Source organism: Aphidius gifuensis, linkage group LG4 (assembly GCF_014905175.1).
Source record: "Aphidius gifuensis isolate YNYX2018 linkage group LG4, ASM1490517v1, whole genome shotgun sequence".
In the NCBI taxonomy this organism is placed as follows: Eukaryota; Metazoa; Arthropoda; class Insecta; order Hymenoptera; family Braconidae; genus Aphidius; species Aphidius gifuensis.
Window position 1 is genome coordinate 250,432 of NC_057791.1, and position 20,189 is coordinate 270,620.

The 20,189-nt window shown below is 24.9% G+C and overlaps 4 protein-coding genes across 10 annotated transcripts in view; 2 read left to right on the top strand and 2 right to left on the bottom strand.

Moving 5' to 3' along the window:
• Positions 1 to 20,189, top strand: part of LOC122854153 (fibrillin-2-like) — a 222,327-nt gene that overhangs the window by 133,398 nt on the left and 68,740 nt on the right. The window lies entirely within an intron of this gene.
• LOC122854129 (mothers against decapentaplegic homolog 4) lies at positions 6,451 to 11,310 on the top strand. Of its 5 annotated transcripts, none has more exons than XM_044154554.1 (8): positions 6,451 to 6,504; positions 6,596 to 6,667; positions 6,752 to 6,900; positions 6,969 to 7,248; positions 7,445 to 7,729; positions 8,160 to 8,294; positions 8,559 to 9,659; positions 9,732 to 10,340. In XM_044154554.1, the coding sequence occupies exons 1-8, from the start codon at positions 6,468 to 6,470 to the stop codon at positions 9,941 to 9,943; spliced, it is 2,271 nt and encodes a 756-aa protein (XP_044010489.1). In that variant the 5' UTR covers positions 6,451 to 6,467; the 3' UTR covers positions 9,944 to 10,340. The 5 variants fall into 5 exon arrangements, with proteins under 5 accessions (XP_044010489.1, XP_044010487.1, XP_044010490.1 ...); XM_044154552.1 differs by having other exon boundaries at positions 6,459 to 6,504; positions 6,581 to 6,667; positions 9,732 to 11,310; XM_044154555.1 differs by having other exon boundaries at positions 6,459 to 6,504; positions 6,581 to 6,667; positions 8,193 to 8,294.
• LOC122854160 lies at positions 14,728 to 15,879 on the bottom strand. Its single transcript, XM_044154603.1, has 3 exons — positions 15,735 to 15,879; positions 15,373 to 15,623; positions 14,728 to 15,273 (listed from the first exon to the last, which is right to left on the bottom strand). The coding sequence occupies exons 2-3, from the start codon at positions 15,612 to 15,614 to the stop codon at positions 14,847 to 14,849; spliced, it is 669 nt and encodes a 222-aa protein (XP_044010538.1). The 5' UTR covers positions 15,615 to 15,623; positions 15,735 to 15,879; the 3' UTR covers positions 14,728 to 14,846.
• Positions 17,057 to 20,096, bottom strand: LOC122853671 (probable serine/threonine-protein kinase clkA). Its single transcript, XM_044154086.1, has 5 exons — positions 19,742 to 20,096; positions 19,363 to 19,647; positions 17,775 to 18,983; positions 17,699 to 17,729; positions 17,057 to 17,616 (listed from the first exon to the last, which is right to left on the bottom strand). The coding sequence occupies exons 1-5, from the start codon at positions 19,820 to 19,822 to the stop codon at positions 17,075 to 17,077; spliced, it is 2,148 nt and encodes a 715-aa protein (XP_044010021.1). The 5' UTR covers positions 19,823 to 20,096; the 3' UTR covers positions 17,057 to 17,074.

The window sequence follows — 20,189 nt, forward strand, 5'->3', positions numbered from 1 at the left end:
AAAATAAAAATAAAAAATTTATTGAAAAAGAAAAAGTTGATGTTGTTGTTCAAGATAATATTAAACCAAAAAAAATATCAAGAGTTAATGCAATTAAAAAATTATTTCATACACCATTAGTTCCAAGAAAAAAAATATCTAAAGAAATAATTAATCTTGATGATGACGATGATGATGATGATGATGATGATATTACTAATAATACTGACACTTTGACAATAAAAAAACAAAAAAATGATGAAATGAAATCTGATGATAATGAAAGGTAAAAAATATTTTAAATTATTTTATTTAAATTAATTCAACTCTATTAATTTAATTATTTAAATTACTCATAGATTTTGGAGCAAAGGTGAACCAGCAACCCCAATAACACCAATAATCATTGATGACATATTTCATAACTTGAAATTAAATTTAAATGATACAAAATCAATTGACATAAAAGAAACAATTTTACAAAATAATAATAATTCAATATCACCTTCAACAAATTGTAAAAATACTGATAAATATTTTAAATCAAGTGAGTCATCATCAGAAACATCTTATAAACAAATTACCAATTCAAAAGATAATTTAAATAATTCAACTAATGATAAAAAATTAAATAACAATAATAAAATAAATAAAACTGGCAATAATTTTTGTACAAAAAAACATTTTAAAAATTCATTTTATGGATCATCATTTTCACTTGGTGATATTGATGATAATATAAAAACAATATTAACAAATCATAATTCAAATAGTTGTGAAGTTGTTGGTGCATTAAAAAAAGATGGAACATATGAAAATTATATTTAAAAAAATAAAAAAAAATAATTAACAAATATATTTATTAGTTTTAAATAAATAATAAAAATAATAAAGTTTATTTTTAAATAATTTCCACACACAAAATACTTGATCATTTTTTTTTTTTTTTTTATTTTTAAATTCTCAAAATAACAAAAATGTTAGATAAGAATTATCTTATCTGTATATATTTTTCAACAACGTCATTAAACTATTTACGATTTTTTTTAAACAGCTATTATTAACTTGATGAATATATTTTTTTATTTTTTAGCTCGGCATTTTAGTTTTTGTATAATTTTAAAAAATATACCATTTTTATCATCATTAGAATTTTTAATATTATTTCCCTTTTCACTATCATCATCATCATCATCATGATTATTATTATCATTAAATAGTATTTTTAATATTTCAGATTTTTCAAATCCACAATACATCAAACACTGTTCATGATAATTATCACAAGTATGTTTTGCAGAAATAGCTTTAATTTCTTGTAAAAAATGTTTTTCTTTTTTCATAAATTCTTTTAATTTTATCATTTCATGATTACTATATGACAACCATTTAAAATAATCATTTAAATTTACTTGAATAGTTTCCATTGTTGAATAATTCCAAATTAAAATAATCATATTAACCGTATTGATAAAATCATTTTTAAAATTATTTTTAAATCTATTTCTATCAACATTTGAATGATATTTCCAGCTAATAAATTCATCAGCATCATCATACAATTTATTAATAATAAAAAAATCAAATGAATAATTTTTTTGTAATAATTGACATCTAATAAATAAACGTTCTTCTTTTTTATCAAGTATTTTATCAATAAATGTATCCAATATTTTATATTGTTTTTTAAATACCAAATTATTACCAAAATCAGAAAAATTATTCAACAAATTTTGACGTTGATGTGACATGTCATTGTCATTAATAATAAATGACAAAAAATTTATATCTTGAATTGTTAATATTAATTTTGTAAATATTATCCAAAATTTATCAACAATACAATTTTTCAAACGTATTGGACTTTTTTGCCAATAAAATTTCAATAGTCTCAATGAATTGCCTTGATTTGTTTTATACACTTGATGCTCTTGGCAAATAATGTCTATTATTTTTTCAAATAAATAACGATAATGACTGAATCTTATAAATTGCCAGTTGTAATTAATTAACATTTCAAAAAGTAGATAATGCCATTGCCATGAATCAATAAGCATACACAGCACTCGAAACTTGAAATTATTTAAAAAATCAAACAACACAATGTCAGACATATTGTTCATTAAAAAAATAAGTATATCAATATTTTTTTGAGTCATGATATTTGGCTCATCATCAATGAATGGTATATCCCATTTTTCAAGTGTAATATCTTTAGCTAAATATTCACACATTTCAACAACAATATCAGCTTTTTCTGTGTCATTTAATTTTGTAAAAAAAAATTTAGCTGCAATGTTGTTTGAATTTTTAATTGATGATTTAAATGCATTCACCTCAGCTGTATTGTTGAATTCATTTTGACTCGGATAATTAAATGATAAATATAAATTTGATGATTCATTCAAAAGATAACAACGCCAATAAATAAATATGTGAATTGTGTATAAATCATTTATTTGTATATTTAACCATGCATCTTTTATTTCTTCAGTAAAATTATTCCATAATATTTTTATGTAATCCTCAAGACAAAATAAACAGGCTTCTTCAAACATATAAATAATATCAATTGTTTTGTTATTATTATTAATTTGCGTGCAGAGTAATTCAAATACTTCAATTTCATCAATAACACCATTATTTTTCCATTTTAAATTATCCAAGTAATTTATTATTGTTGGATATGTATTTTCATATCTTGCTATTTTTTTAATAATCATTTTTAGCCATTCAATTAATTCATCACCAATTTTACGTGTTATAAATATTAATTCATCTTTTGTTGAATCAGATAAATTCATTGAATTTATATTTTCAATTATTTTATTTAGCCATTCTAATTTTTTTTCATTTTCTTTTGATGTTATATCATTGAGTTTATGATTTTCAAAAAAATTTTTAATCTCATCTTTTATAATTTTATTTTCCCATAAATTTTGTGCAAGACGAATTTGAGTCATTTTTTGTAAACTCATTAATTCTTTGTTCAATAATTGGCTACTCATTTTGTTTTTCATTTAATTTATATTAGTATTATTTATATACTCACTCAAAATATGAAACACATTTATTTTAGATTTTTCAATAGCATGGCTGAGTATTTTTTATATCAATAAAAAATATGTAAATTGTGAGTAATATTACAAAAAAAAAACACTAATTTATTGCACACACATACACAACAGTCTTTAATATAATATTTCAACTAGTTGACCTGTGCCCACAAAAGACTATTGAATTATTTAAAAATAATATTCAGATAGATGATAAAATAAAGTAAAAAAAAAAAAAATGAATAGTAATACGTTGTCAAGTATTACTCATTGATGATAAGTAAAAAAATAAAATAAAATAAAAAAAAGGTGATATCTGTATAGAGCCATATATGTATCTTGAGAATTCTTGATAACGAAAAAAGAAAAAAAAAAAAAAAACCTAATGGTGTGGTGTAATATTTACGATGAAATATTTGTTTTATTATGGAAATAATTTTAACAAGATCAAGGTCGTTGATGATGATGATGATGATGAAAATCTATCAATTCTGTTGGATAAATTTTTTATCAAAATTTATAAATATAAAAGAATAATAATAAAAATAATAATAAAAAAAATTTTTTTTATTGTTTAAGTGTATAATAATTTAGGCCATTATTTTTCCAATTATTTCTATAGAATACTATAATACAAACGAAAAAATAATAATAATAATAATTGAGTTATTTAATTTTATCGTGTGCAATATTCATTAGGTCGTTTGTTTTAATATTATTTGTTAATTGTTATCTACAAGGTTATTGTTGTCATTACACATAAATATAATTATAATTTTTTTAAATACGTAAAAGCTTTTTAATTAAACTTTCAGTTCAAGCAGCTATAAAAATACAATTTCCTTGGAATATTTATTTAAATGTAAAATTCTAAATCAACAAATAACATTAGACAATAGGTAAGCCGCATTTAAATTATATAATTATTTATTATTATTTAATTGTATATATTGAAAAAAGAATAAAAAATTTAAAAAATGTTTTAGATGAAAAATTTGTCGATGCTGTTGATGATGATAATAATTTTGGAGTTGAATTTGATATTTTTTGTCAATTCATTACCAGTAAATTATGATAATCATACTGAAGTAAGTCGTGTCAAGAGAGAGTCACCCTTCGGTGGCTGCAGTGATAGAGGTGGATGTGATCTAGAGAAAAAATCCTGTTGGGCAGGATGCATGGGTATCGCACGTATGTGGTGCTACACAGGAACATTTATACGCGACACCTATATGGAGGAAGCAAACTGTAATGAAGACAAAGACTGCGATTTATGTTGGTCATGTTATACAACTTGCTCGTGGAAAAAAGAGCAAGTAGCTTACATTAAAGATGAACTTGGAGTATATTCGGGGCCACTTTTATAGTCCATAGTTCTACAGTTATTTGGTATACGTATTGGTACGTTGAACCTTTCTCTTTTCTATACTAATGGATAAAAATTTTGTCGAAATTTATAAATATAAAAGAATAATAATAAAAATGATAATAAAAATAATATTTGTTATTGTATACGTGTGTAATAATTTTGGCCATTATTTTTCCAATTATTTTTACTATATCATACAAACGCAAAAATAAATAATTGAGTTATTTAATTTTATCGCGTGCAATATTCATTAGCTCGTTTGTTTTTAATATTATTTGTTAATTGTTATCTACAAGGTTATTGTTGTCATTACACATAAATATAATTATAATTTTTTTAAATACGTAAAAGCTTTTTAATTAAACTTTCAGTTCAAATAGCTATAAATACAATTGTTTTCAAACATTTATTTAAGTGTGAAATTTTAAATCAACAAATAACATTAGACAATAGGTAAGTCGCATTTAAATTATATAATTATTTATTATTTAATTGTATTGAAGAAAAAAAATAATAAATAAATGTTTCAGATGAAAAATTTGTCGATGCTGTTGATGATGGTAATAATTTTGGAGTTGATATTTTTGAATTTGATATTTTTTGTCAATTCATTACCAGTAAATTATGATAATCATACTGAAGTAAGTCGTGTCAAGAGAAAGTCACCCTTCGGTGGCTGCAGTGATAGAGGTGGATGTGATCTAGAGAAAAAATCCTGTTGGGCAGGATGCATGGGTATCGCACATATGTGGTGCTACACAGGAACAATTACAGGCAACAGCGACTTTATGGACAAAGCAAACTGTAATGAAGACAAAGACTGCGATTTATGTTGGCCATGTCATACAACTTGCTCGTGGAAAAAAGATCAAGTACCTTACTTTTCAAATGGACGGAGAGTATATTCGGGGCCGCTTTTATAGTCCATAATTCTACAGTTATTTGGTATACGTATTGGTACGTTGAACCTTTCTCTTTTCTATACTGTTGGATGAATTTTTTGTCAAAATTTATAAATATAAAAGAATAATAAAAATAATATTTGTTGTTGTATACGTGTATAATAATTTTGGCCATTATTTTTCTATACTATCATTCAAACGAAAAAATAAATAATTGAGTTTTTTAATTTTATCGCGTGCAATATTCATTAGCTCGTTTATTTTTAATATTATTTGTTAATTGTTATCTGCAAGATTATTATTATAATTACTCTTGGATAATTATAATTTTTTAAATACACAAAAGCTTATTTATATAATAATTAAACTTAATATATTATACTTAAATAAAATAAAAGTTCGAATGATGATTTTAAATTAGCTGAAGAATAATTACCGACTATTATTCGTCGATAAGTAGAATTTTATTGAAAATTTCTACTTATCAATCATTAATAGTTGATAATTTTTCAGCTAGATGACGCGACAACTTTTGCAAATTTGCATGCAAAAAGACGCCATAATTGTTGGCAGCTGCTGCTAATTTCTAATGATTGCAAAAAAAAAAAAAAAGCCAAAGCTGAAAGCAATATACTGAATACTCTCTCTTTCTCTCTCAAAGCACAGCTTTGTTTTTTAAAACCATCCAGAAAGTTCATTATTTAAAGAAAAAAAAAAACCATAAAACAATAAACAACAATAATATAAAATTTATAAGTATTTTTTTAACAAATAATAAAAATAAAATAAAGTGTCAAGTGATACGAGGACGAAAACAAAAAATCAAAGTGTCAAAATTCACAATAATATAATATATATTTCCCGGTGGCATTTTTGCCCTCAGGGTTTATATCAAGGATTCTATTTACTATTAAACATTCAATAATTGTTTAATAATTTTACAATTAATAATAAAATAACAATAATTAGCCCAACTTTTCAATATAAAAAAATACAAACAAAGTTAAATTGAAAAAATAATTATTAAATGGGGTTATGTGTTACTGCTTGGCTAGGGTAACATTTAAAAAACAATAAAAAAATATATTACAACAAACAATCACAATTATCATTATTATTATCCTATTAGGTATACCTATAAATAAAAAAAGTGCAAATTAGATGATAAAAAATCATAACAATTGTGATAGTTTTAGAGGTATAATAATAATAATAAAATAAATAAATAATAGTGTTGTTAAAGTTGTATTTTAAAAATATATAAAAATAATTAGCCACGGCTTTCACAGATATGGTTGGTTTAGCGGGCGGGGGTGGTCATTTGTATCCCTCGCCCCCGATGCAACCCAACTCATCCGAGTGTAAGTATTTTCTTAAAATTTATAATTATTTATATATATATAGGTATATATATGTTTTTTTTTTTTTTTTTCAAATGATTACAGTAAGGGAAATGGCGGGGATAACACCAAGTGCACCAACAAGTGCTGATGCATGTCTCAGTATTGTTCATTCATTAATGTGTCATAGACAAGGTGGTGAAAGTGAAGGTTTTAGTAAACGTGCTATTGAATCACTTGTTAAAAAACTCAAGGTAATTATTTTATTGTTGCTATTATTAGATATCTATTAATTATTAAATTATGCATTGATACTTTAAAGGAAAAACGTGATGAACTTGATAGTTTAATAACAGCAATAACAACAAATGGTGCACATCCAAGTAAATGTGTTACAATACAAAGAACACTTGATGGACGTTTACAAGTTGCTGGAAGAAAAGGTTTTCCACATGTTATTTATGCTAGAATATGGAGATGGCCTGATTTACATAAAAATGAATTAAAACATGTTAAATATTGTCAATTTGCATTTGATCTTAAATGTGATTCAGTATGTGTTAATCCTTATCATTATGAAAGAGTTGTATCACCAGGAATAGGTATGATTTTTTTTTTACTTTTAAATGTGATGATGCTTCAAGACTTGAACAGTCAGCTTATATTTTATTTATTTATTGTAAACAAGTTCATTTACTTTATTTTTTGTTTTTTTTTTTTTCATTTCATTTCATTTGATTTTTATTTGTCAATGTGGCATTGGTGTATGACATAGTGGGTGTTTTTTCCCCCACACAGATCCATTTTTTACAGATTTATCAGGTTTAACATTGCAATCTGGTGTTGGTGTTGGACCTGGTGGAAGACTTGTTAAAGATGAATATTCAGTTGGTGGTGGAAGTAGTGGTGGAGCAGGAGCAGGAGGTGTTTCAACATCTGGTGTTGTTGGTGTACCTGGTGGTATGGATGTTGATGGAGAAATTAATCAGACAATTCAACATCATCCACAATCACAACAATCACAAAATAATTCACAACAAAATCAACAACAATTTATACCTGGTTTATCATCACAAAGTTCAGGTATATAATTATATTTTAAATAAAACTATTTATTTATTTATTTCGGGTTTTTTTTTTTTTTTTTAATTTTTATGCATGAATATAATGGAGAAATAAAATTTTAGATTGATTTTTTTTTTTTTTTTGTAGTAGAAAATTATAAATATAATCTATTTTTTAATGATTATTAAAAGTGATTTTTAAAATCACAACAAAACAAATGATTAATTTATATGGTCATTATCTTTATTCAAATAAATATTTTTTTTCCTTATTTTTTATAAATCAGTGGCCGAAGTTTAAATTTTATTAGTTGAAATTATTTATCTATTTTCGTCAGCCAATGTGTTTTTTTATTCTTAAAAAATATATATTGTTTTTGTTTGTTTGTTTTATTTTTTTTTTGCATATATATTTTTTTTTTTTTCTTTTTACAATTATAATTGTATAGTTGGTGAAGGTATGTTTGCCGGGGTTGGAACAGGTAATGGTGGTAATTCACACAACAAATTGGAGGATAATAATTGTCCAAGACAGACTTGGATACCTACGTCTCATCACATCTCAGCACGCAGCATGCATCATCGTACGTATATTCAACTACAAGAAAAACAAACAGAAATTAACCCAACAACAAAAAAAATATTAATCAATCCTTCACATGTGCTTTTATTAACTTGATTATTTATTTATTTATTTTTTCATTTTTTTTTTTTCGTAGATACATGGTTTGTCAAGTAGTGTGTGTTTGTGTGTGGTACTCATCTCTATTCTCATCTCTTGTCTTTTCTTTTCTGTAATGTATATTTTTAAAATAAATAATTTTTCAATTATATTATTATATTTAAAGCTGGAGTTTTGGGAATGAGTCATCAAGTACAAACCCAACAACAACTTGCAGCTCCAAGTGCCAATCAATTATTAAGTCCAGCTCAAAGTCAATCAAATGATCAATTTTATTCAACAAATCCATCAACACAAGATCAATTAAATCAATCATCACCACCAGTTGATGTACTTGCAACATCATTAGCAGTAAATTCACAAAGTTCACCAGTATCACCAGTACATTTACATCATCAACAAAATGGCTTTAATGTTGGTAATGCAACAACAAGTGTTAATCATTATAATACAACAGCTACTACGAATAATAATAATAATAATAATAATAATAATAATAATAATAACAATAATAATAATAATAATGGACCACAATGGACTGGTGCAAATACATTGACATATACACAAAGTATGCAACCACCAGAACATCGTGGTGGTGGTGTTGGTAGTGGTGCTGGTAATGGTGGTGTTGGTGGAGGTGGTGATATTAGTGGTGCTGGTGGGGTTGGTGGTAGCGGTGGTGGTGGTGGTGGTACTGTTGGTGGATGGCATCAATCAACACATTGGGGACAACATGGTGGTAATGATGTTACTGGTAATATAACTGGTGGTTTATTATCAACACAACCACAACCAGAATTTTGGTGTTCAGTTGGTTATTTTGAATTAGATACACAAGTTGGTGAAACATTTAAAGTTAGTGGATCTTGTCCAACAGTAACTGTTGATGGTTATGTTGATCCAAGTGGTGGTAATAGATTTTGTCTTGGTGCATTAAGTAATGTACATAGAACAGAACAAAGTGAACGTGCTAGATTACATATTGGTAAAGGTGTTGTACTTGATTTACGTGGTGAAGGTGATGTTTGGCTTAGATGTCAAAGTGAACATAGCGTATTTGTACAATCATATTATTTAGATAGAGAAGCTGGTAGAGCACCTGGTGATGCTGTACATAAAATATATCCATCAGCATATATTAAAGTATTTGATTTACGACAATGTCATAAACAAGTTAAAGGACAAGCAGCACATTCACATGCTGCTGCTGCTGCACAAGCTGCTGCTGTTGCTGGACATTTAACACATGGTGCACCAATTGCTAAAAGTAATTTATTTATTTCATATATTTGATATATTTTCTTTATTTTTGTTTATTATTTATTTAAATTTTCATTAGATTTAAATGCTGCTGCTGGTGTTGGAGTTGATGATCTCAGAAGACTCTGTATTTTACGACTCAGTTTTGTCAAAGGATGGGGTCCAGATTATCCTAGACTTAGTATCAAAGATACACCATGCTGGATTGAAGTACATCTTCATCGTGCTCTTCAACTTCTTGATGAAGTATTACATGCAATACCTATCGATGGTCCAAGAACTATCGACTAATCTTGACTGGTAATTACACTCGCAGCTATACTAAGTAAATATTGTTTTTTTTTTTTATATAAATTTGCAGGATCATATGATAATCCTGTTTATTTTTATTTTACACGTGATATAATTAAGTAAAGTGTTTTTTTTTCGTTTTTTTTTTTTCTATATGGAATAAATTATTTAACACTTTGTTAATGAATTAATGGCAGTCTCATAGCCTTAGTCTCGAACAACGTACAAAAAAAGTAAACAATAACATTTCGATTTAAAAAAAAAAAAAAAAAAAAAACAACAACTGACAGTTGAGAAATATTTTATGCGATAAATTATTTTTTAAAAACTGACAAAATGAAAAAAATTAATATAGACTAATAATCATGAGATAAAGCTAGATATTTTAATAAGTGGCCAAATGCAATCTTTTTGGTTAATTAAAATTTTAATAATAATTTGGTTTTTTTAAATATTTAATTGATAAATTTAAGCTCAATGATTTTTACGTTTTTTTTTATTGACAATAATTTTTTTTTCACTTATTTTTTGTTTTAAAAAAAAAAAAAAAAGTTATTAATTAATTAATATACTGTATATATTTAAAAAAATTGTTTTAGCTTAGATCCAAATGAGTTTAGTAATTACTTTTTTAGCCAAAAAGTTTTTAAAAAATGTTTTATTGTTTTAAAGAAAAAAAAAAACTATTTGTTAATTTCTTTTTTTTTTTTTATTCGCAACTTTACTCATTATTTACTTTATTAAAATAATTACGCATTACGTTATCGTTATATTTTAAATTTAATAATTAATTTTAAATTTTGATTTTATTGTTAAATAATATTAGCGTTTTCAGATTTTATAACGTAGAATTTTTAGTGGATTTTGTTATATCAGTTAAATCCGAAGCAACATTAAGATTAATCAATTTATTTATAATTAATATTTAGTAATTGATTACGAGTAATTGTGTCAAACAATTGTTATAATTTCAACACTTAAAAAACAAAAAAAAAAAGCTTGATAAACAGCTCGATAGTTGATAAATTTATTAAACAAATAATTTGCTGTTTTGTTAATTAATAATTATTATCAACAAACGAATTTATCTGTTTTTTTTTTTTTCAATTAGCTATTTTTAATCTATTATTATTATAAAATTAGATAAATAATTTACATACTCAGCACCAAAATAAAGCAACCTTGGGCCTCACGATATTTCATCGTAAAAAATGGTACAAAAAAAAAGAAATTTAACAAAACATTTTTTACCTAAAAAATTGACTCTGAATTATACTCAACTACATTATAAATTATTTATATAAAAAAAAATATATATATGACTAAAAAAAATATGTGCCATCATTTTTCATAAAAAAAAAAAAGAGTTGATAAATAATTATAAAATTTTACATGCAGAAAAATAGATATAATATTTTGTACGTGCTGTCAAGTCACAATAGACAATATATAAACAATATATTTAAAAACAAAAAAATACACGAAATTATAAGAGTGCACCGATCAATTTTTAATAACGTTTATATAATATTTATAAACAAAAAGAAATGAAATAAGTCAGTTGCACGCACACTTACAAAATAAATTTATAAATAAGTATAATAATAAAAAAATACGTAGAGACTTTATGAACAATAGCTGCAGAATAATTTGAATAATAATCAATTGAATAACACAGTGCAATAGTTTAAACAATATCTCATTATGTCAATTTGATAAAATGTTTATAAGCCATGAATAATAGTCTCTACGTTCAAATAATTTGTTTGTTTGTTTATTAATTAAATTTAAATAAACAAAATTGTGTGAGCTTTTTAAATATTAATGATAATTTAAACAAATAAAATAAATAATAGTTAATTAAAAAATGAAATGAAAATGTGTCTAGTGTTTTTTTTAAATCATAGACAATAATACCTCTTCGGTCATTCTATTCTCCTGTTACAAAATAATTTTTTTTTTTTTTTTAATTTGAGGGAAATGTTTGAAATTATTAGGAAAACATAAAATAAAGAAGGTTAACTTTTTAAAACATCAAATACCTCTTTGCTCATTATGTAATCCTGTTAAAGCAAATTTATTTTTTATTCAAATTTTCAAATACTTTTTTTCAAATAATTAGGAAAACATGAAAGACAGAAAGTAAATTTTTAAGACATCGAATACCTCTTTTCTTGTTCTATAACCCTGATACAACACTTTATTTTTTTCTATTAAATTCGAATGTTTTACCCCTATAGTTCCTGAAAAAAAACACCGAAAAATATCAAATACCTCTTTGCTCATTCTATATTCCTGATACTCGAAAATTTTTTTTTCTATCAAATTTCAAAAATAATTAAAGAAAAATTTTTTCAAGTATCAGGAACAAAGAATAAGCAAAGAGGTATTTGATATTTTTGAAAATACCTCCTTGCTTATTCTATGTTCCTGATACTCGAAAATTTTTTTTTTTAAATATTATTGAAATTTTTTTGAAATTTGATAGAAAAAAAAATTTTCGAGTATCAGGAATATAGAATTAGCAAGGAGGTATTTGAAAAATAAAAACTCTATAGTTCCTATGAAAAATAATAGATGGCGCTCCGTAGTGTGGCGCAAAAAATACCTCTTTTCCTGTTCTACAACCCTGATAAAACAGCCCTCTTCTATCTATGAAATTTAAATGTGTTACCCCTATAGTTCCTAAAAAAAACAATAGATGGCACTCCGTAGTGTGGCGCAAAAAATACCTCTTTTCCTGTTCTATAACCCTGATAAAACAGCCCTCTTCTACCTATGATATTTCAATGTGTTACCCCTTTAGTTCCTAAAAAAAACAATAGATAGCGCTCCGTAGTGTGGCGCAAAAAATACCTCTTTTCCTGTTCTACAACCCTGATCAAACAGCCCTCTTCTATCTATGAAATTTAAATGTGTTACCCCTATAGTTCCTAAGAAAAATAATAGATGGCGCTCTGTAGTGTGGCGCAAAAAATACCTCTTTTCCTGTTCTATAACCCTGATCAAACAGACCTCTTCTATCTATGATATTTCAATGTGTTGCCTCTATAGTTCCTAAGAAAAATAATAGATGGCGCTCTGTAGTGTGGCGCAAAAAATACCTCTTTTCCTGTTCTACAACCCTGATAAAACAGCCTTTTTCTATCTATGATATTTCAATGTGTTGCCTCTATAGTTCCTAAGAAAAATAATAGATGGCGCTCTGTAGTGTGGCGCAAAAAATACCTCTTTTCCTGTTCTACAAACCTGATCAAACAGACCTCTTCTATCTATGAAATTTAAATGTGTTACCCCCATAGTTCCTAAAAAAAACAATAGATGGCGCTTCGTAGTGTGGCGCAAAAAATACCTCTTTTCCTGTTCTATAACCCTGATAAAACAGCCCTCTTTTATCTATGGAATTTTAATGTGTTACTCTTATAGTTCCTAAGAAAAATAATAGATGGCGCTCCGTAGTGTGGCGCAAAAAATACCTCTTTTCCTGTTCTACAACCCTGATAAAACAGCCTTCTTCTATCTATGATATTTCAATGTGTTTACCCATTATAGTTCCGAAAAAAAATAATAGATGGCGCTGATTTTTCAAAAATATCGAATACCTCTTTGCTCATTCTATGTTCCTGGTACTCGAAAATTTTTTTCCCACAAATTTTTTGAAATTTAAAAAAAAAAAAATTTTTTTGAAAATACCTCCTTGCACATTCTATGTTCCTGATACTCAAAAATTTTTTTTTCTATTAAATTTCAAAGAATTCGTGGAAAAAAAATTTTTCGAGTATCAGGAACATAGAATGAGCAAGGAGGTATTTTTAAAAATATCAAATACCTCTTCGCTCATTCTATGTTCCTGATACTCGAAATTTTTTTTTTTCGAAATATTTTGCAAGATTTTTAAAAAATGAGAAATTTGTATTAGGAATATAGAATGAGCAAGGAGGTATTTGCTTATTTACCAATTTTTTTTTTTTTTTTTATTATCAATTAACTGGGACTGGGTAAATGAAAAAAAACCAAATAATTATTATTTTTCATCTAGAAAACTTTAATTAAATATTCTCAAAACTAGTACATAGCAGTTGAATATTATTTTCTTATTATCTTATATACACAATTTTTCTTTTTTTGTATTAATATGCATTATAGATGTAGCCGATGAATTTAAATAAAAAAACTCAATACATTCTAAATCTAATTATCATTACTCTTATCTAATGGTATTTCTTGATTTGATTTATATTTTTTATTTGACTTGTTGTACGGTTGTTCATCAGCTGAGCCCCAAATGCAATAAAATATGATCTCAATAACATAAAATATTGAAATGGTAAAAAATACCATCCTCCATGTGAATATTTTTTCTTCATACTGTTGACAAAACATTATAATATTGAAATTCAATTATATTTATCAATATCATGTAGTTAAAGAAAAAAAAACTTACAATACAATTGGTATAACAACGCCAGGTATTAGTGCAAAAACATTTGTTAGTGCAACAAGTGTGCCAGCAAAATTAGCTGCAATGTCAATGTGATTAGTGCCAAGAAACCACTGTACATACCACCAATAAAGATAAGAGCTATGGCCATAAGAACAACGGCTCCAAATTGATCAGCATAAGACAACAAATCAACGGTACAAGTGATGCTGTAAAAAAAAAAATATATAGTATTATAATCAATGTAAATCAAGTTATTAATTAAAGTATTAAATTAATTGCATAACAAAGGAATAAAATTGTTTGTAATTGATAAATAAATACACAAACACAATGTCAATAATTTGCTTTAATATTTTGTTGTTTAATTGGTTTTTAAATGTATTACACAATTATAAAATCATATTGAAGTAAACAATTTAATTCATACAATAATAATAATAATAATAATATATTATTTGATTATTCTGTTGGTTGACTTCGTCTTGTTTTTCTTGGTTCTGGTGTATAAACACCCTCATAAATTTTACCTTGTAAATCAATAACTGAATTATAACTGACAACATTTTGTAATGCTTCTTCAATAGCTTGATCAATATTATCAGCTGTTATAAATGTTTTAGCTTCAATTTTCATTTTTCTAACTTGTTCCTCAATATTTTTCATAATATTTAATTTCTTTTCTTCCTTTTCTTTCATTTTAATTAATGCATGTTCAATACGTTTATCCATCAATTCTTTGTGACGTTTTTCACGTGATATTCTAACTTTTTCATTCCATTCATCATTTAATTTCATGCATTTTTCATAATCTTCTTGTTCGAGTTGATCCATCAATGCTTCATCAAATTGTACCTCATTTGCTGCGACAATTTTAACCATATGTGCTCTGTTAAAAAATAAACAAATAAACAAAAGTATTAATTCAATTGAACAGTGTGTATGGAAAATGTGATTGTGTTATTTAAATTTAAATAAATTTAATTACTTGATGGACTTCATGTATGTTCTGTAATTGTTTGATAGCCTAAGAATTTCTATACTCTCTTCTTCAGGAAGACGTATTCTTGGTGGTACCCTGAATAATTTTGTTTTGGCTGTTCCTAACCGCATGGGTTTTCTTTTTCTCCATCTTATTGTTTGAGAATAAACATTATTTAAACCAACAAATTCATTTGCTCCAATTTGTCCAGTTAATTTACTTCCAACTCCAATTGATGATCTCAACATTGCTTTAATCTATTATCAAATAATATATTATTAATTTTTATTATTTATTATTGACATGGTTGACAATTTCATGTACTATCTATTTACTTAAAAATTATATTAAACAAAAAACTTGTTTACCTTTTTTGTTGTCAAATGACAACTTGTAGCTATTTATTATGCAAAAGTATTGTTGTTTGTCCAGTCAACAATATTACTGTTGATGATGTTGTTGTTGTTGGAGTTAAACAATCTTATTGTTGTATAATTTACAAAAAAACAACAACTTTAATTATTTCTTTTTTATGTTTAACATAACCTCAACTATTTGATGATAAGATAGAAATTTACATTAACAAACAACGATAATTTATCGACTGACAAATATTTGAAATTGTTTTTTTTTTTTAATTAAACTATAATAATAATAATTTAATAATACTATAACAAAGCAATTAAATATTAATTAATTAAAAAAACAATAAAAGAAAATAATTTTATTTATTTGTGATATGAAACATAATTTATCCTCTAAATATTTAAAAAACTAAGCTTGGTTGGACATTAATTTCAAGAGCAATTAGTACAATATTTTTAAGGGTCTCATTAAATTTTACCACAAACAAGAAACACTTGAAAAAGTCTTTCATTAAAAACCAAGCCAACCAGTATGCTTTTATATATACCTTCATTGAAATATCAAAGCTTTTTTAACATAAAAAAAGAAAATAAATTCTCCCTCCTCTTTTCCAACAGCTTGAATATATAAAAAAGTTGACTATTATTTTTTTCAGTTTAATCACAGAAACTCAGCTTTACTTTGTTGTTCTTGTTCTTGTTTTTTTCTTGAATATTTAAAATGTACACTGTTACAACAACACGAAAAACATCATCAACTTGTGAAAGTGAAGTTATCCTAAAGACAAACAACTCAAGAAGAAATTCAATTCCATTGAGAATTATAAATTACGTTAAACGACAATTTTCAGCAGATAATATTAACGGTAATTTTAATAACAAAATAAACATAAAAAATTTATAAGAAAAATTATATTTATTATTTCGAAAAATTGCTAGAAAAATAAGACATTGTTTTTTTAATTTTTCTTTCTTTCTTTTTTTTTTGTTGATTAGTAGTTGATTGTAATGTTATTTAGTGACACATTTAATTATCGCATGATTATCCTTACAAAAATTTATAATTTTTGTTTTAATTTACGATTTAATGTCTTTTATTTTGTTATGCCATTCAATTGTCGATTAAAAATGGTATTTCATTACCAAAAAAAAAAAAATAATAATAGTTAAATATTTTACGTGTATAATGATTAATTATTTCGTTAAGAAAAATATGTGATTATTATTATAATCACGTTGAAGAAAACATATGAGTATCAAAAAGTTTTATCTAAAAAAAAAAAAATAATATACGAAAAAAAAAAAAGCTTAACTACAAACGCGAGCACACTACATTATCAAGATTAAATTGCATCAATACGATAGTTAATTGGATCAGTATCAAACTGATCAGATAACCATACATCTTTTTTAATATTATCATCACTGTAATCTAATATATTTTTATTAACATAATCCCAATAATTTCTGGCAAAAATATCATCATGACTCATCAATAATTCTTGATAACTTGATTGAATTATTAAATTTCTATTTAAATAATCACTATTTGCAAGATTACGACCAGTTGTTGTATCATCATACATAAGATAATTTGTTGTCAATGACGCACTACGTTCTTCAGCAATAAAGCTTTTTTTTTGTGAACATACTAATGTTGATGTTTCTTTTGGTGTTTGTATTGGTGCTGCATAACAATAAATTGACGATGTTTGTTTCAACTTTGTACCATCAAATTCATTATCATTTTTACGTATATTTAATATATTTTCAATGTAAAATGATGATGATGTCGTTGATGATGATGATGATGATGATAATGATGATGATGATATTGAATTTGCAATATTCAAACTTTTACGTGGCCAAAAAGTATCCAAAGTATCTAGAGAAAAAAAAAAGAAAACAACAATAATTATCATGATAAATAAATACATTATTACATTGTTAATTATTAAATAAATTACCATTGATGACACTTGAATTATTACCAGTTGAATTAAATGTATTTTTATTATTATCAATATTATTAACTTGTTGATTTTGTGTGATTGAATTAAAATGATTAAATCCCATTTGTTCTTGATAATTATAACCATTGTAATGTTGATTCATTGTTTGTTGCCAATAATTATCACTTTCAAAATTATTATCATCTTGAATATTTGCATTTCTTTTATCATAAATATCGTGATTTGTCAATAAAGTATCATGATAATATTTATGACTATTAAAATCACTACTTTGTTCTGAATAATTAGCTCTTAAACTATGACTACTTAATAGTGCTCCTCCATGAGCTACACTTGTTCCATTAGCTCCATTAATATCATTTCCAATTCCAGCCAAATTATTATTTGTATAATTTTGATAAACACAAGGTTGAAAACAATTATTTGTATCATTAACATTTGATAAATTTTGTGAATAAATATGATCTTGTTGTATTATATTTTGATAATAATTACCATTACCATTATTCATTTGTCCAGATGAATAATTATTATATGCATCATTACGATTAAAATTTATTTGATTATTAATAATATTATTATTTCCAGCAGCATCATTTATTTTTGGTACAGTATTATTGGCACAATAATTTTTCCAATCTTGATTATTATCTGATCCATAATTGTAACTATTATTATTATTATCAGTAGTAGTTGTAGTATCAATTGGATCAATTAAACAATTGTATGAACTTTTTAATTCATCATTAAAATCAATTTCTAAATTTTCATGTTTTTCATCATTCCAGTAATTATTTTGATAATCATTATCATCTGAATTTGCTGTTAATGTATCGGAATTAGTTCCATTATCATGTGTTATTATTTTATTTGCTGCTATTAATTTATAAATATTATTAATATTTGTTTGTTCATTTATGTTTTTATCTGTTGGTGCTTGTAGCATTTTTTTTAAGAGAACTGTTCTCTTGCTTATATCCAACACTTGATTATTTAAATTTTCAACTTCAGATAATTCTTCTTGTTTATATATTTTTGGTGATAATTTATTTGCCTGTGGACATATTAATTCCAAGGGCATGTCACTTGTTGTTGATATTGTTTTATCATTTGCAACACGAAGATCAACAATTGATGGACTTTGTCTTTCTGAATTTTTAGTTTTTTTATTTTTTTGATAATTATTATATTTCATCAATCGATTGTTCAACATTTGATTCATCAATAGATATTTTTGTAGTTCATCATCACGTGTTAATCTTTCTTTTTTTTGTGTTTCCTTTAATTTTGAAAAAAAAAAAAAAAAGTTTAATTTATTAGTCAATTTATTAAGTATAAGTACTAGTCTTTGAATAATAATTTTAAAAGTCTTTTTTTCTTTTTTTGCTGACTCAGCAGAGTGGGTATTCATCAAGAGGATTAACACACTTTTTTTTTTGCTCCATTGAATAGAAAAGCTTTCTACTTAATGCACCATTCCATTAAAAATTTTATTTATAAATAAAAATAATGACAATATGACAAAAATTTAATATCAAAGTATCATAGTTTATTTTTTGAGCTCAAATAATAATCAAAAGGAGATAATAATTAAAATTAAACAATGCAAAGTTGACCTAGATTTTATATGATTACTAAAGTATTAAATAAATAATTACCCAATCATAATCTTGAACAGGTGGTGAATAATTATCCTTGTCATCATCATCATCATCATCTTCATCATCGCCATCATTATTTTTATTCATATATTTATGATAAAATGAACTGTGTGATGGTGTTGATGTAACCATGTTTCTCATTGGACTAAAATTATTGTTATTTTTATTATTTTTTAATAAACGTTTATTTTTTTTATCCAGTTGATGTTGTCTCAGCAATTTGTGTAATTCTCTTTCATTACCCTCTTTGACACATGTTATAAATTTAATTAATCTTTCTTTCTGAAATATTAAATTTAAAAAGGAAATTTGATTAAAAATATTGAATAATAAAATGGAAAATTATACCTATTATTTATAATTATTAAATACGTACACTGGTGTTTCCTGGAACTTTGTGTCGAACAGCAATTGATTGTAATTGTCGATATGAAAGAGAAGTCAATCTGGTATCCATTTTTCAAGTTGAAAAAAAAAAAAAAAAGTTTTCAATTAAATTTACGTTTTTTTTTAATTATTTAATTAATTATTTAATTGTTAATTATTGGTGAGAAACTGTGGTGACATGGCAACTCAAACAATGCTGTTATTTTTGTCAAACTGTGACATATCCCTCTTTTATTTAAGGCTTTTTTTTTTTTTTTTTCTTTTGGCTTGGAAGAACAAAGAGGGTGATTAATGCTATTTTATAATCATTTTTACAATCGATGATTTACAACCCGCCCTGACGGTCAAAATTATCACTAGTTTATTTATTTTATCAAAATTTGAAAATTTAACAACAAATAACTATTTAGTAAATATATGTTTTAAATTATTTGGAA

Coding starts and splice junctions, on each gene's coding strand:
- LOC122854129 (XM_044154552.1), top strand. CDS start 6,468: ATGATAAAAAATCATAACAATTGTGATAGTTTTAGAG. Junction 6,505..6,580: donor CAATTGTGATAGTTTTAGAG/GTATAATAATAA, acceptor AAAAATAATTAG/CCACGGCTTTCACAGATATG. Junction 7,249..7,444: donor AGTTGTATCACCAGGAATAG/GTATGATTTTTT, acceptor TCCCCCACACAG/ATCCATTTTTTACAGATTTA.
- LOC122854160 (XM_044154603.1), bottom strand. CDS start 15,614: ATGTTGAGATCATCAATTGGAGTTGGAAGTAAATTAACTGGACAAATT. Junction 15,274..15,372: donor ACATACATGAAGTCCATCAA/GTAATTAAATTT, acceptor ATTTTTTAACAG/AGCACATATGGTTAAAATTG.
- LOC122853671 (XM_044154086.1), bottom strand. CDS start 19,822: ATGGATACCAGATTGACTTCTCTTTCATATCGACAATTACAATCAATT. Junction 18,984..19,362: donor CTGTTCAAGATTATGATTGG/GTAATTATTTAT, acceptor TCAAAATTAAAG/GAAACACAAAAAAAAGAAAG. Junction 17,617..17,698: donor TAATTCAAGTGTCATCAATG/GTAATTTATTTA, acceptor TTTTTTCTCTAG/ATACTTTGGATACTTTTTGG.